This window comes from Ursus maritimus, unplaced genomic scaffold (assembly GCF_017311325.1).
Source record: "Ursus maritimus isolate PB19 unplaced genomic scaffold, ASM1731132v1 scaffold_21, whole genome shotgun sequence".
Taxonomy (NCBI): domain Eukaryota; kingdom Metazoa; phylum Chordata; class Mammalia; order Carnivora; family Ursidae; genus Ursus; species Ursus maritimus.
In genome coordinates, this window is record NW_024424564.1 from 51,792,088 (window position 1) to 51,808,055 (window position 15,968).

The window sequence follows — 15,968 nt, forward strand, 5'->3', positions numbered from 1 at the left end:
CTGGGGCTGAGTGTATCAGGAGGAGCCTTAATTTGCATCGATCAATAAAAGCTCTTCTGCATGCGTGCAGATGTCCCTGTCACCACAAGTGGCCGAAACTACTGTCATTGATCACTCATTCATTCATTCATTCATTCAGCGAACACTGAGGTCCTGGTGTGTGCAAGGCTCCGACGTGGGCTACAAAGGCAGAGATGATGTTGCCTGTGCAGGGGGCGGCGGGGAGCACAGCTGAGTCAGCGGGGAGAAGGCCCGACGGGTCAGCTGCGGTGCCCCCGGAGAGCTGAGGGAGGGTTGTTCTCCCCGGGCTTGCTCTGCAGGTTAGCTGGGGCTTGCCCGTGGCTCCTTCCACCACCACCACCGCAGGCCTTATTTCTGTGGCCTTCCCCACCTCCCTCCTTCTCCCCGGGGTCCTGGTCGCCGGTGCACCCACCTTCCGTTCTCTGTCTGCCAAGGGCCGGCCCTCCGGTGAACGCTCTGCCGCCTCCCAGGGCCTGTTACTCCCTGTTCTTCCTTCCCTGTCTGCTCTGTTTATCCGTCTCACCTGTCACCTCCCTCCATAGGAAGCCTTAGTCTCACCCACACCCCAAAGGCCCTCCTTTTCAGTGTCTTAAATTACCTTTACTTTCAGGGCTGGATTTCCTTTGGGTCTTAGGCACAGGATTTTTTTTAAAAATGTGGCAAAAGAGCCATAAGCTGCCACTTGCAGTCGCAACCATTTTAAAGTGTACAGTTTAGTGGCCTTAAGTCCAACATCCAGAGCGTCGCGCACCTGTCACCACCAGCCATCCCCAGGACGCTTCATCCTCCAAACCCAAAACTCTGCCCCCGCTAAACTCTCGGTCCCCAGGCCCCTCCCACAGCCCCTGGTGACCACCGTTCTACCTTTCCTCTCTATGACGGTGACACCTCTGCGGACTTCATGGGAGTGGGATCACACACGATTTGTCCTTTTGTGTCGGGCTCACTTCACCGAGCACGATGGCTCGGGGTTCGTCTGTGTTGTGGCACGTGTCGGCGTCTCACATGCACACGCCCGGATCGACCACACTGTGTCCGGTCATGTGTCGATGGGCAGCTGGGTTGTTCCTACCGTCAGAGACAGGCTTCTGGGACTCATCATTATTCACTGAACAGCTGCTATGGGTGATGCTTCTTGAGCAAAGACTCTCGTTCTGCATTTTTCTTTCAGGTTACACGAAAACTGCCACGTTCACTTGTGAAGAAACGTTTGCAGGGGACGGACTCTGTAACTTGTGAACCCCGAGTTCAAGGGCCCACCTGGCGCTTCTGAAAAAAACATTAAGCTCCGTATTTTAATAGCTCCTTATACTAAGCATTTAAATAGCACTAATGGCTGAATCGTTTTTTCAAGCCTTGTGTCTTACCGATTTCCCTAAATTTCAAATTTTGACAGCCTTAAGGTCATCAGAGTGGAGCTTCACGTTTTGACACGCTCCTGGTTCAAGAGCACAATTTGCTCACAGCTGCTCAGCCTCCGATCGCGATCAGCAACGAACCCCAGTACGTGTGGCAGGTGGATAATCGAGGAACACACTCGACCTCCCGAGCTGAGAGCTTGAACGAATCACTGGTAAATGGCACCGTGTTGAGCTCATGCTCTGCCGGCGTCTCCACTTTCTCAATCGAGACGTGTTCTAATTGGTCCTCAAATCAGTTCTCTTCGCTCTCCATAAACATCAGTTTGTTGGTTTTTGTACTGACGGGTAGGAAAGCAAAGTTCCTGTCGGTCGTTTCCCCTTGATAGAGGATCTGGAGATTCAAAGGTGGGCTTCCAAACAGTTTTATATATATACCTAAAATGCATGTGTATCTACTCACGTGTGTGTAAAATGTACACACACACACACACACACATATTTGGGTTTTACATATGCTCATTTGATTCCCTTGCTGTTAAAATGTCAGCTGGACCGGGCAGGTGTTTGTGTCCTTTGCAGCGTGTGGAAAGGCCTGGAATCATGCTTTTCCTCTTAACGCCACACCGCAGACACGCACACACACCAGGAAGATAGCTCCAGCCTGCTCATAAAACACTGAGAGTAGCTGGACTCCGCTATCATTTACATAATCACGGATGCACATTTAAGTGGCTCCTGTTTTCCAAAAGGACAGGCCATTGCAATGTACTTGTACCTTATGTAATAGTACAGAGTGTTACAGAATCGATGCATGAGAAGTGGGACTGTTACCAGCCCACTCTTGGAAGTGCCGTGGGAATAATGCATTTCGAACACGAGGAAGGATTTTGTAGACTTACTTCCTCGGAGTGGGAAGCCACAGGATCTGAATCCCGGTCAGCTTCTAAACACTGATTTTTACTGGTCCCGTCTTCGTTACCACTGCTAGGACTTTCTGGCAAAAACGTGCCGTAAAGCGAAATTCAGTTTTGGCACAGTCTGCTCCCAGATCTGGCCCGATGCCTGTCTGTGTTTGGCCTGGGAAGAATGGGTTTACATTTTAAATGTTGTGAAAAAAAGATCAAAAGAAAACTATTTTGTGATAGGTGAAAATGATATGAAATATACATTTCTGTGTGCATAAATTAAGTTTTATTGGAACACAGCCACACTCGTCTGCTGATGTGTCTGTGGCTGCTTTTGGGCTGTAACAGCAAAGCTGAGAAGCTGAGACAGGCTGTGTGGCCTGCAAAGTTGAACATATCCACTGACTGGCCCCTTACACACCCCTGCCCCACATCACCGTCTCCTGGCTCCAGTGATGTTCTCATGATGGGCTCTGGTGGCCGAGTCTGCTCCATCCAGCAGCCTGGAGAAGTCTCGCTGTGCCAGTGTGCCCCACCCTTCATCGTCCTCCCCAGCACCCAAAGCACAGCTCTCATTCCCTCACTGCTCCCAAGTTGGGTGGGAGGAAGAAAGCAAAGCCTTTTATGGTGCAGGCAGATGATACATATATATGGCAAATTAATAGTGAAGGAAATTCAGACTAAGATGTGAATGTCTAATAGGCCCGGCCTTTGTTCTCCCAGCTATATACAAGGTAATGCCATTTTGCAAGGAGCTTGCTCTCTAAAAGCTTGGGGGAAGTCTTGGGGGTATAATCTTTTAGAGGGCTTTACCAGTTCTCCTTCACGGAAGGAATCGATAACTTTGTCCCAGCCTCTCACCCGTTTCCTCATCTATAAAACATTTTCAGGAAGCGAGTGCGTATTGTAGTTTCATTTGCCTACTATGCAAACTGACAACTCAGAGGAGTTGCTAATAAATGGAAATCTAACTTCCCTTGTCTCCAAGTTTGCTGATGTTTCCAAAATCACCAAGTAACAGGCTGCTGATCACGGCCTTCCGTGACTCATGTTTCACTCGCATGTATAGGGGAGAAAGCACTACCACCACGGTGTTTAAATTCCAGGCAAGTGTGGTCATCTTTTCACGCTCCTAGCATTTACAGCGAAAATCACACGTCACTCTCCTGCCGGATCCCTCCGTGGGCAAATTAATTAAACAGCACCGTCCGCAAGAAGGTGTCCTAGTTGGAGGTGATGAGCACCGTGCATTTGGAAACGCTGCCCCGGAGTGTGGTAAGATCTCACCCAAAGCATAACCTGGGCTGGAAATACGTCTCCATCACTGAATTAATGCTTTCCCTCGCTTTTCGACAGACTTCTGACTCTCCCACAATTGCTCGGAGGTTTGAAAATGAGCAACACAAGAAAACATTTCACAGGCTCCTACGCCCTCAGATGAGCTCCTTCTCCTCTCCCGAAGAGCTAACGGCTGTTTTTTTGTTTTTTGAAAGACATCACTTCTTTTTAGTTACACGAAAGGGAAATCGGAGAAAACACGCAGCTTTAAAACCCCCTTTAAGTGCTTGCAGAGCTGCGTGGCGGTAAGAGGCACGTTGATAAGGAACGGAACCCCAAAGCGGGCAAGGTAAAGAACTCAAATTATCCTGCTTAGAGGTACTATTTATTTACTTTATTTTCCCCAAGACTTTATGGAGGTATAACGGATATACAGGGAAATGCGCAAATCCTCGCAGACGGGTCTGTGCCTGTGTGACTACCACGCAGACCAACACAGGGAACGTCTGCATCGCTTGGCACTTCCCGGTGCCTGTACCAGGCAAGACCCTCTCCTGCCGAGGGGAACCACTGTCAACATAGCGAAGAGGTCACCTGTTCTTGACCTTCAAACACGTGGATGCGCCCAGTGCGCCCCTGGCCTCTCAACATGACATTTTTGAGATACATCTGTTCGGTCATTCTTTTTGATGGCTCAGTGGTGTTCCGTCGTACGGACATACCAGTGTGTCCATTCTGTCTCGTTACTTGGAAGGCTCTTTGTTTGGTTTGCCTCAGCTGAAGCGTTAGGACAAATTACATCTGTGTGCGTTGCCCAGTGCGCCTGTCCATTTACGGGAAAGACCGCAAGACTGGCGGGAATGCACGTAATTGGGGTTGATGGAGAACACGCAGCATAGGGCTCAGTAGCCGGCCAGGAATAGGGTGCGCCCTCGCGAAATGTTTATTCCTTGTCCTTCATTAAGCTTATAAGGGAACTGGCCTCTTTGGAAGCCACACTTCAAATGCAAAATCAAATGGTTTTCCTGAAATGGGCAGCTGCACATAAGCTGATTTTCATGATTCTTCTCCAAATGTAAAGTGTATGCAGAGCAATGACGTGGGCTATGTGTACGTAACATGCCAAGACCTGGAAGGTGGAGTTGATGAGGACAGGAGCTAAGATCACATTTCCGCTTCTTGTTAAATTCTCTTTTTTATTAAAAACCAACACTTTCCAATCTTCAAGTGACTATTGATGTGTGCTGCTCTGTAAAGCGATTTGGAAAGTTGTTTTGGTTAGACGATCCTAGAGGGAACACTGTATAAAATCCCCAGGGAGTCAGGCCAGGAAGGAAGGAGAGTTTGGGGGGGGGGGGGCGGTTATATCATTGTCCCTCCTTCATCTAGCCCTGAAAAAAAATACAAATCAACCCACAGCCATCATGTCAGTTTTTGATTGTTGTCTGTGGCGTACCTGAGACAAGCCATTGCAACGCACACAATACTTTAAGATAATCTTCAAAGCTGCATTCAGTAAGAGATCATCCCATTCTCCGACCCAAAATGTGCGGGGGAGAAATGGTGTGTGTGAATGCGCATATCGTCTCTGCAGAAAAGGGAGTGATGATAAACTGAACTGAGAAGTTGTTGCCTTGCATGGATTTCTTGGTAATAAGTACCACGCCTACATTTAAAAGATCATGTTTCTATACGAATGATTTCTGCAACGCGCCAGGCACCTACTATCACGTAAGGCCCAGCGGAGTTCCTCTAGGAACGAGGAATCACTTTGTTGTAGTGAGTAGTCCTGCTTGCGACAGGCGGGCCTTGTCAGGCTTCGGTGTCTTCTAGAGGCATTCGTTCATGGTGTCATGACATTTTTAAAAGGAGGATTCCATCTGTCTCTGCAGTGTCCGTGTGAGCAGTTAACAAGTGAAAATTGTAAGTTCTGTGCATTCGCTGGGAAGCTGGACGCACTGATGAAATATTCGAACAATTGATTGTCTGCTGGGCAGGGGGCACCGGACTGTCTCTCTGCTGCCAGTTCTTGTGGCCCAGGAGCACGGCTCTGCTGTTTTCCTTCCCATGCTTTCTTTCCACTCCCCGGAGGCCCGTGGCTGTGCTGAGGGCAGCGGGAGGGCGGGGGTGTCTGTGGGCCTCCCAGGACAGTGTGTGACATCTCACGTGTGCACTTTTCTAGAATCAACTGCTGGGTCTGCGCATCAGCTTCTCAAAGGGGCCAGAGACCCCTGCCCTCGATGACAGCATCCTTCCAGGATCCAGAGAGCACTGTGTAGCCCTGACGGTGCCTTGATCCCATTGGGATGTCAGTAACCCAGTTCACAACCTTTCTCCGTTTTCCCCAGCCTGGCTAGAGACACCCCCAATGGGGCCTTCCAGAGCCTCAGAGACCTCGGACCCTGCACTGTCCCTGACCCTGGCATCCAATTATTTTCCAAATGTCGGGGTTTGCAAGAAAGCTCATTCTTTTCTGTCCCTTCCCTCTGCTACCACCTTGGTACTCGGCCTCGGAGACTCGGGGCTGGCCTGTTTCAGTAGCTTCCGAATTGCTCTCGGGCCCTGGCTTTTGCTTCCTTTCATTCCCTGCATCAATCCAGCGGGTCAGGCCTCTGCTCAAACCCTCTCGGTGGCTTGGGGCTCTTCAAACGGGGCACTGATCTTGTTCCTTCCACCCCAAATGCTCAATCCACACCAGGCAATGTGCCTTTTTTCTTGTCACTTCATAGCCCTGGGGTGCCGGTCTTTACTTAGTGTTCTCTTCCCATCCCTCTCCCCTCTGCCTGCTGAGTCTTCTCTCCCTTTACTGAACAAAGACAGACGGTAATTTTATTCTGTGTCCCAGGTCAGATGGCCTTTCCCCGGCAAGCCTCCTCTCCCTGCATCTCACTGGGTCCCTAACGGCACGACCCGTGAGTCCTGTGTCACCGCAGTTCGCGTGTGCTGTCCTGGAGGGCAAGTCTCTGTCCCTGTGGTCTGTGTACTCCCCCCAGTGCAAGGACAGGGCCACCCTGTCTCACCCTGGCCCAGCAGGGCTTAACTCTTCTGACTCCTGGTCTAGAGATCCTTCCACTTACGTCTTCCAGAATCTGTTCACCTCCCTCCTAAGTCACCTCGGCCCTGGAACTGGTGTCCCGGGCTCCCACCTTACTCCTCCACCCACAGTCCTGGTGTCAGCCACAGTCAACCTTGCGGACCCACATCTGATCACATCATCCCAATCCAAAAATCCTTTCTCAGCTTCCAGCATTTACAAGGCCTGCCCTGCCTTCTTTTCCCTTCTGCCCTACCTGGAGCCCCCACTCTGTCCCCTGTGCTTGTGGTCTTTCCTCTGCCTGAACACCTGCCCCTGAATCCAGGCCAGCCCTGTTTCCTGGGCCTCCAGCTCACCTCTTGGGAAACACCTGGAGCTCCCCTGGACCTGGTAAGGTGTTCAGAGGGCGCCTATGGGCCAGCACAGCCCACCACCCCGCCGCTTCCTAAGGGCGGGGACCATTCACAGGGGGTTCCCCCAGCCCAAGGCCTGGTTCTGGGTAAAAGCTCAACAAGTGAAATGACCTATCTCTGTGGTTACTTGAAGCACCTCAGTCGCGCTCCCCACAGGAGCTTGGCACTATCACCGGAGCCCGCGGGCGCAGGGCTCAAACGTGTAGAAGGAAAGGTCGCCGTGAGCCTCGGGAGCCGAGCCCCTTCACTTCTCGGAGGGGAGCGGACGCGCGGCCCGGGGGCTGGAAGTGCCGAGGCAGAGCCGGGGACAGCGCGGACCTTGGCGGCGGGCGCTCCAGGGCCGGGGGCGGGCGCGGGGCGGGGGCGGGCGCTGGGGCCGCGCCCTGCGGGCCCCTCCCCGGGCGGGCGGCGGCGGCGGCGACCCGGGCGGCTCCGACACGCGCTGCGCCCGCCGGTGTCCCCCGCGCGGCCCATGTCCTCCGCGCCGCTGCGCTCGCCCACCCTGCGGCCCCACAGGATGAAGAAGGACGAGTCGTTCCTGGGCAAGCTCGGCGGCACGCTGGCAAGGAAGAAGAAGGCCAAGGAGGGTGAGTGCGCCGGCCCCGGCCTGCAGCCGCGCAGGCGTCCCCGAGCCCCCGCCCGGCCACGCGTCCCCGCGCGCAGGCGTCCCCGCGCCCCGTTGGGATGGCTCCCCGCCCCGCGCCAGCTGCCCCCGCCGGGCCCGCGCGTCGCCGCCCCCTCCGGGCCCCGCGCGCGCGCGTCCCCGGGCTCTGCCGGGACCACGCGTCCCCCGCCGGGCCTCGCCAGGGTGGCTGCCCGGCCCGCGCGCTCCGGTCCCCCCCACCGACCCCGCCGGCGCGCGCGGGGCGCCGCCGTGACCTTCGGGAGCGCGCTTGACCCTCGCTCCTTCCTCCTCCGGAGACTTTTAAACACTGGCGGGGAGCCTGCGCGGGCCCGGCCGCCCTCCCCGCCCCCCGGGCGGGTTGCAGATGGCCGCTGGCGCGGGAGGCGGGCTTGGAGCGAGAGCCCGGGGCCCCGGCACGCGGACAACGGCCCCGCGCCCACCTTGCTGGAGTCGCCGCTGCCTTAGCACCACTCCAGAGCAGCACCGCCTGCAGGCCGACTGCGTTTAGCCGGGTGCGGGCCCCTCCTTGCGCTGAGCGCTGGTCGCTTATGGCTGGGTCGGCACCGGCCAGGGGCCCAGTTGGTTTTCGGTGCGGGAACCCCTGCAGCGGACGTGGCCTTCACCCTGGAGCGGGGAGGAAGGCAAGGGGCGCAGCGTGTGCAGACCCCAGGCCGGGGAGGGGTGTGGGGGTGCGGCGGCCCAGGGCTACAGAGCTCCCCTCCCCCTTTTGTGCTTATGAAAATTATTCTTAAAAACTACCTGCCTCCTCTTACAGTTGAAAGTTTTATCAGAGTTGCAAGGCCGGAACTTCTGCCGGCCTGTGTGTGGTTTAAATACAAGGCCGCTGCCGCCCTCGGAGGACCGCATTCCTGAATTTTCCCTTTGTTAAGGCCGGGAGATCCTCCCCTGGGGCAGATTCCGGATGGGTCTGGGTGAGTTGTGCCCTGGAGGAGCGGAAGAGGCAGCCAAGATAAGAGGCAGGTGGGGGAGAAGGCCCTGGGGCCGGCCTCAGGCTGGTGTCTGGGAAAGCAAAGACGGAAACCCCAGGAGGCTGACGTATGCCGCAGAAAGTCTCCCTGTGTCTCCAGGTTGAGTGTACCCCAAGGATGCATACTGTCTGGGACGCTGGACTTCCATTAATCTCCCCCTGGGACCTGTGTACTCCTAGGGACGCGTGTGACACTTCGACCTCTCGGGGACGTCTGTACCCCCATGCATTCCCCTCAGGGACTTCTATGTAGCATCTCCCATCGGGGATGCTTTTACCGAATTACCTGATACAGTTCCATGTGGGTAGGGCCTTGTCACCCTTTAGTGGCTTCCAAATAGCCCCGAACAAATTGGCCCTTCCTCTCTCTCAAGCCTTACAATTTAAGGGCCCACGGGGGCTTGCATTTGCCTCTTACCAAGTCGTATCTCCTGAACGAGATGATAAAAGACAGTCACTCTTCTCTGTCATTCCTGCTGCCTCAGTGATGTGTGTCCTCACCTGTCATGACCTCGCTCTCGCCCTCGCCAAAAGTCATTTCAGGTCCTCTCTATGACTTGGAACAATCACAGGCATAAATGCCACTCCCCTCTCCCAGTTTGTTCGGCCTGGGGAGAAGGGCTAGCGCAGGCTCTTGCTTTCATGGAACGGGGCGTCGGTTGTGATGAGTAAACAGACCAGTAGTGCGAGAATACGGAGTGCTCCGAAGAAGGTGCGAGAGGGCAGGCGGGTAGAGGAGCGCTCAGAGCAGGTCCTGTTTGGGTTGAGATCAGAAGGAACCGGTGAAAGAAATGTGCCATGGAATAGCAAGGAAACGGAATGTTCTGGACTGTTTTGGCTTTGTATGGATGCCGTTTACGCCCTTGGAGTACAGAGAACACGTGCCTGCAGTCATGGGCTAATGGGCTGGTCCCAAAGTGAGATGCTTCTTGTCTTTGCTTCTAGGAACTCGGGTGTGTCTAGTTCATTGCGGGCCAGTCTGGTCCGATGTCAGTGCGCCAAGAATCCCAGTAGTCCAGAGCTTCCTGTGATGAACAGCGGGGACATGAAAACAGCAGAAGGAGCAAGATGCTTGCAGTAGTGCTGTTGTTGCTTTTGTGTGTGTGTTAGCTGACTGCCCTGCCTAGGTTCTCAAAGTTCAGGTGCCTGGCCTGTTTGGGGTTCCCCATATAAACAAAAGGCTGAAAACTGTTACTGGGCTCAGACACAGGAATGGGGGTGGGGGGGCTGGGCTTAGTGGCATCCCAGTGGCTTCCCACTGGTCTTCTGGAAAGTGGGCAGCAGAGAGGCAGAGGCTGGATGATGAGGTCCTGGATAATTGAGAGTTGTCAGTCCTCCAGCAGACCTGTTGCCTTGGCAGCCTGCCTGCCTGATGTCTGTGCTGTTCGTGCAGTTTGTGAGCCAGGGCGGGTCCTGGGCCCCTGTGGGATGACACTCATTTGCCTGCCACGGAACCAGCAGGAAGAGGGAGGGGTGCTCAGAGATTGCTGGGCCTGTCAGCTGCAGTGGGGTTTCATTTTCCTTTTTGTTAGAAAGTTGAGGGTGAGTTCAGGAGCCTGGGTGGTGGTGAGGCCCCTGTAAGGGAGGGTGTGAAGATTCGGGGAGCCTGCAGGTGCTGGACTCCGCCCCCCCACCCCCCAGATTGGCAGAACTCGTGGTTGTGACAAGGCACGGAGGAGGGACATGTTGGGGTGACTGTCATCTTCAGGCGAGATCGTTTTAGGAAATGTGTTGCCCTGGGGTTTGAAGGAACCGATGCAGGAAGTGCCCGTGGCTGAATTCGTGGCATGATTCAGGCTGATGGGCTCCTGGAGGGAACCACTTCGGGTCACATGGTGGCCCCCTTTAGAAAACAGAACTGTGACTAACTGTGGATATCGGAAAGGGTGGGAAGAAGGCTTGACAAGCCCCACGGTCCCGTAGAAGGCCCGGAGACTTTGAGGAGCAGCTTATTAAAAGCTGTTTGGATAGACTCCCCTTGCCAGGTCCCCCTCATGACCATGGATGGAAGTCCCCAGACGTCCAGTGGGCCCGGAGGTGGGGCCAGGGGGTACCCCAGGGGCTGCAGCTGCCCTGTGAAGTCCCTAGAGGGGTGAAGCCAGCACCAGGGCCAGGATGGCCCTGGATGGAAGAGGCCCCATGGAGGGGCCTCCCCGCTCCCTGCGCTGAGGACCTGCCCTCATCCCAGACCCGGGTGACCAGAGCCCAGCCTGGAGGCTCTGTCCCTCCTTCTCTCTAAGGAAGGAAACATTTAGGAAGTTCCTCTTCTCTGACTGTTTTTTTTGTTTGTTTCTGTAAATGTCCTTTTTTTTGTTTTTTTTTAAGATTTATTTATTTGAGAGAGGGGGAGGTCACAAGCAGGGGGGAGCGCTAGAGGGAGAAACGGACTCCCCACTGAGCAAGGAGCCCCAACGTGGGACTTGATCCCAGGACCCCGGGATCATGACCTGAGCCTAAGGCAGATGCTTAACCAGCTGAGCCTCCCCGGCGCCCCTGTAACTGGCCTGTTTTCCAGCAGCCCTAGGTTCCCGTTCCCTGATGACTGACGGACCCGCAGCATCTTTTCTTGTGCGCATGTGCGATCCGTGCATCCCCTTTGGGGAGGTGTCTGTTCAGATCTTGGGCTCGTTTTTAGTCCAAGTTGTTTGATTTCTTCGTGTTGGATTTTAAGAGCTCAGATGCAGATCCTTTCTCAGATGAGTCTTCTCTAGGTCCTTGCTCCCGGTCTGTGGCTCATCCTCTGCTTCTCTCCCTGGTCCCTTCCAAGCATTGGGTGCAGAAGCATCGATCAATGAGCATGATATCGATGGAGCCTGCCCTCGGAATCTCAGTCTCACGGGATCACAAGGCGGCTGTGACCTTGAACCGAAGGTTGGAAGTATTACGTTTCTTTTCTTCAATAACGCGCAGGAGAGAATATTCTCTACACCACTCCCGTTAACGCCGGTGATCACCTTGACTTTTACAGAGCGGTGGGCTGTGTCAACGCTGCATAGACCCCCGCGCGGCCCACTTAAACACTGATCTATAATAACAGGACCGAATACAATAACACCGGGACGGAGATGCTCTGTCATTTAGTCCTGCGACGTAGAAACTCCTACCTAACTGCAAGGTCTATGCAGGGTAGAATTTCCCCTCATTTGGGGCGCCTGGGTGGCGCAGTCGTTGGGCGTCTGCCTTTGGCTCAGGGCGTGATCCCGGCGTTCCGGGATCGAGTCCCGCATCGGGCTCCTCCGCTGGGAGCCTTCTTCTTCCTCTCCCACTCCCCTGCTGTGTTCCCCCTCTCGCTGGCTGTCTCTCTGTCACATAAATAAATAAAATCTTAAAAAAAAAAAAAAAAAGAATTTCCCCCTCATTTTACAGTCGAGAAAATACAACCTTCCCCAGTAGCCGCTTCACAGGTTTAAACCAGTGGTTCTCAGCTGGGGGTGATTCTGCCCCCAGGGGACATGGGTGGTGTCTGGGGTGGGGGGTGCTCCTGGCATCTAGTAGATGGGGGCCAGGGCTGTTGTAAACATCCCCTAACGCACACCCCGGTAAGAGTGCCGAGGTGGACAGCCGGGCTGTTTCCTTCCTGGGCTGTCTCGAGAACTCCAAGAGAAGGCCGAGGAGCCCCAAGAGGGGGGGGAAGCTCCTCTGGGCCATCGGCCCCGTTGTGAAGCTCCCTGGCCTGGGGCTCAGCATCTGGGGCTCTCTGTTCAGTTCCTTGAGGGGGAGAATCCACATGGCCTACCTGGGCCCGGGCACCAGTCACAGCCTCCCGGTGAGCGGGGTCCTGAGGCGGGCAGAGTCCCAGAGTGGGCAGTCTAGGCGAGAGCTGCTGCCTAGAAGAAACGAATTTTTGGCTTTTCGTGAAAGCTCAGAGGAAATGCAGCCAGAACCCCCAAAAGGGGGAGGTGAAGGCTGCTCTTCCCTTCCTGGACAGCAGAGGGAGGGGGTGTCCCTGATACTGCGCTCAGCTGGCAGGCTGGGATCTGGTGGTCGGCAGGGAGGACCCCAGGCCCATCCTCAGAACTGGTGACCGTAACCTGTGGGGAACACACATCCTGGCCATGGTTCTGGGTTCCAGCTGGAGGAAGGGGTCCCCTGGTTGCGTGTAAAGGATGGCGGGGAATCAGCCAGAGGAGGGGGCGGAGTATGGGGCTTCCTACCAGGGGTGCTGGAGGAGACCCCCCGCTACCCCTTTTGGAGAAGTGCAGGCAGTTCATGGTGGCTGGGCTGTGGTGTGGCACGTGGCTTGTGGTCAGCCGCGATCGGTGTTACTTTAGGTCTGGAGGCCACGGTGGGTGGGAACGGGCAGCCATGAGGTGGTGGGTGGGTGGGCAGGCACGCAGGCACGGCCCAGGCGGGCTTCCCCCAGGCAGTGCAGTGGCTCGGGAAGCAGCTGGATTCCCAGGACATGCAGAGGATTCGTGCCCCTCCCTCTAAGGATGAAGACATTTTGCAGGAACGCGAATTAGCTGAGGCCTGCCTTCTCTGCCCTGGCCCCAGCTCCGGTTCCTTGCAGGGTGTAGACGGTGCAGCGCTGACCCACCTGGGTCAGTGGTAGTTTGCAGCTGGTTTGGGACATTTTGCAAACTGTGAAGTGACTTCTACGTGCTGTTTTATAGCAGATCTCAACAGCCGTCTGGTTTACCTTTAAAAAGAAAAACGGAATAGTGTCTTTCTTTGCAGCATACAGGAGAAGGATTTGTAATGAGTTTGGTCTCTGCCCAGGGACGTAGGGCTCTTGGAATTCTTTGCATTTCCGGCACTCCTGTGATCACTTTGGCGCTCTATAGGACCCTTAGAACATGGAACGCAGGTCATGTTTAAGGTCAGTTGGCCCCTTCATCTGTGAGAAGGGAAAAAGAGTGGCTGGCAAGCCCGTGGAGGGATGTAAGTAGGTGGGAACCAGGGCCACGTCCATGGTGGGTTCTAGAATGGTCTGTTGTAAGAGAAGCCCGTGTAGGTCCTGTTTGGATCCATTGGGCCTGTGAGGTTCTCTGCAGAACCTGCCGCAGAGGAGAAAATTAGGGAAGCAGTCCCTTTCCCGAGACCCAAATGCCTCTTCTTGGACCCACTTTTGTTTGTGGGGGGCAGGGCTTCTGTCCGTGGGGGGCAGCTCGTGGTGGGAGAGGAAATGTACTGTCTCTGTTCAGCTCCTGGATTGCAACTTATCCCTTGGGGGTGGGGGTGGAAGTCACTGGAATCCACTGTTCTGTTTTTCCTCTCTCTGGCTGAGAGGAAGTGGCCTAGAGGGGAGCTTGTGGTGTGGCTTTGTCAAGTTTCCTTTGATTATTATCCTGATGGCAATCTTCAAGTCCAGCCTTTCTCCTTGTTTGTTCCACTGACGTTGGGAGGGGGGAGGAGAGACGGGGGACATTTATAAGAGAAACGCACGTAGGCACATCAGCTGGTACCAAACTGGGCTTTTGTTCTTGGTGGCCCACTAAAATCCCTTGGAAATCTGAAATCTTTGCTTCCGTAAGAAAGGGAAACTGATTCCGGGCCCAGAGCAATGGCTTTTATGTTCCTTCCCTTTCTGTTCTGAGACGGCCTCTTTAGGAGAGCTAACTGTGGTTCTCCTAGCCTCTTGGCTGTCCCTGCGCAGTCCCGGAAGAGTCAGGTCGCCCTGGCAACCCCACGCTCATTAGCCGAGCCGAGCTCTGCTTTGAATTCCGGTCTCCACTCCCTGGGATGAATATTTATCGCACATCCCGAAGTTAGCTTACCGTCACGCTCCCTGTCCGGTCGTCAGAATAATTAAGGGATGTTTATAAGATGTAAGTGGGTAAGTGCTTGCCGTGAGCGGTTTTTAAGGGCTCCGCATGATTGATTTCCCCCTGCCGCGCTTGGCAAAGGGCAGGTAACTTTACCTAGCGATTTTCTTGTTTTCACATAGGCGGTTCCATCACATAAAAGATGTATCCCAGGGAAGGATGTTTTCTCTTTGCATCAGCTGTACACGTTTTAGGTTTCAGATGCAAAGTCGCTTTACTTCCTAGTGAGTGTATTTGCTATTTATTACGGTACAGAGAGGCTGAAGGACAGATCAGTGAGCTTAGGAGTACGTTACAAACATACGTCGGCCCAGTGGTGTTAATTTGCTTCTCTGCACTAATTGCTGTGGGGATAAAGAGAGCGTAACATGGAATGCACTCCATTCTAGAAGTTTCTGGCAGCTTTGGCATCCTGGAGATACTTCGTAGTGACACGTACTCAGATGAGAGGCTGCTTTCTGGTTCTAGTTAAACATGGAACGAGCAGGAGATTCTGGCATCGTCTGTGGGGCTCACAGCACCTGGGAGTCACCGGATGGGCTCTGGGAAGCCGGGGGAATCCTTTATTTTTCTACCAGCTCCGAGAGTCAGGGCCGCGGGAACCCCTTTGAGGCTCCGTGCATCAAGCCCCGGGGCCTGTCTTCCTCATTCGTGAGGTGGGGAAGTGGAGAGGAGATAGAGCTCCGTGTTTCTTTTCTTTTTTTTTTTTTTTTTTTAAGATTTTATTTATTTATTCGACAGAGATAGAGACAGCCAGCGAGAGAGGGAACACAAGCAGGGGGAGTGGGAGAGGAAGAAGCAGGCTCATAGCAGAGGAGCCCGATGTGGGGCTCGATCCCATAACGCCGGGATCACGCCCTGAGCCGAAGGCAGACGCTTAACCGCTGTGCCACCCAGGCGCCCCGGAGCTCCGTGTTTCTGAGCTGGTTTGTCCTTGCTGTTCCCTACAAAGGCAGCGTGTTCCAAGGGGAGGCTGTGGGCGGGTGGCAGGGCCAGCTCGCGGCTCGTCGTCTCGCTGGTTGGGTCCTGCGGCTTCGTCCCCGAGCCTCTTTCCCGATGGGGCTCATGTGGAGCCCCGTGGCACTCGTGCTTAGGCGGTGTGAGGGTACTTGCACTGAAGGAGGTGAAGCCTTACCAGCAGTCGGGGGAGTGCTCAGTAAGTGTGTGTTGGTGATGATGGTGTTGGCAAGCAGGGCACTGACACGGACGCCAGAGCTGGTCGGTTAGTGGCAGAGCAGGGGTGGCAAGGCGGCTTCCCCTTGAGAGCAAACTCAGCTGGATTTGTAATGACTGCCTGCCCCTGTGTTAAGAAGGATTCTGAGGCTGTGTCTGGGCTCAGGGGGGAAGAATGCTGATTCCGACCGACGCCGTTCCAGCTGCTCTGCCGTTTCAATTGCTCTGGCTTCTTTCTTACTGTGTTCCAGGAAGCAGCTAGGTGGCTCTTGGTAACCGAGTCACATAAATCCTTTGAAAGTATGCATCTGAGGGATGCTGGGGGTCTCTTCTTCTGGCCCAGCGTGACCAGGAGGCACGGTGCCTGTGCAGGTGTGGTGTTGTGTTTGCTGAGCAGCGGTGGGT

General features: G+C 54.7%; 1 protein-coding gene across 4 annotated transcripts in view; it reads left to right on the plus strand.

Moving 5' to 3' along the window:
• The first annotated feature begins 7,417 nt into the window (after positions 1-7,417).
• Positions 7,418-15,968, plus strand: part of PARVB (parvin beta) — a 98,131-nt gene continuing 89,580 nt past the window's right edge. For all 4 annotated transcript variants that reach the window (XM_040637679.1, XM_040637680.1, XM_040637682.1 and 1 more), the window contains exon 1: positions 7,418-7,599. In XM_040637679.1, the coding sequence (XP_040493613.1) occupies positions 7,485-7,599 (115 nt within the window). In that variant the 5' untranslated portion in view covers positions 7,418-7,484. The remainder of the gene's footprint in view (positions 7,600-15,968) is intronic.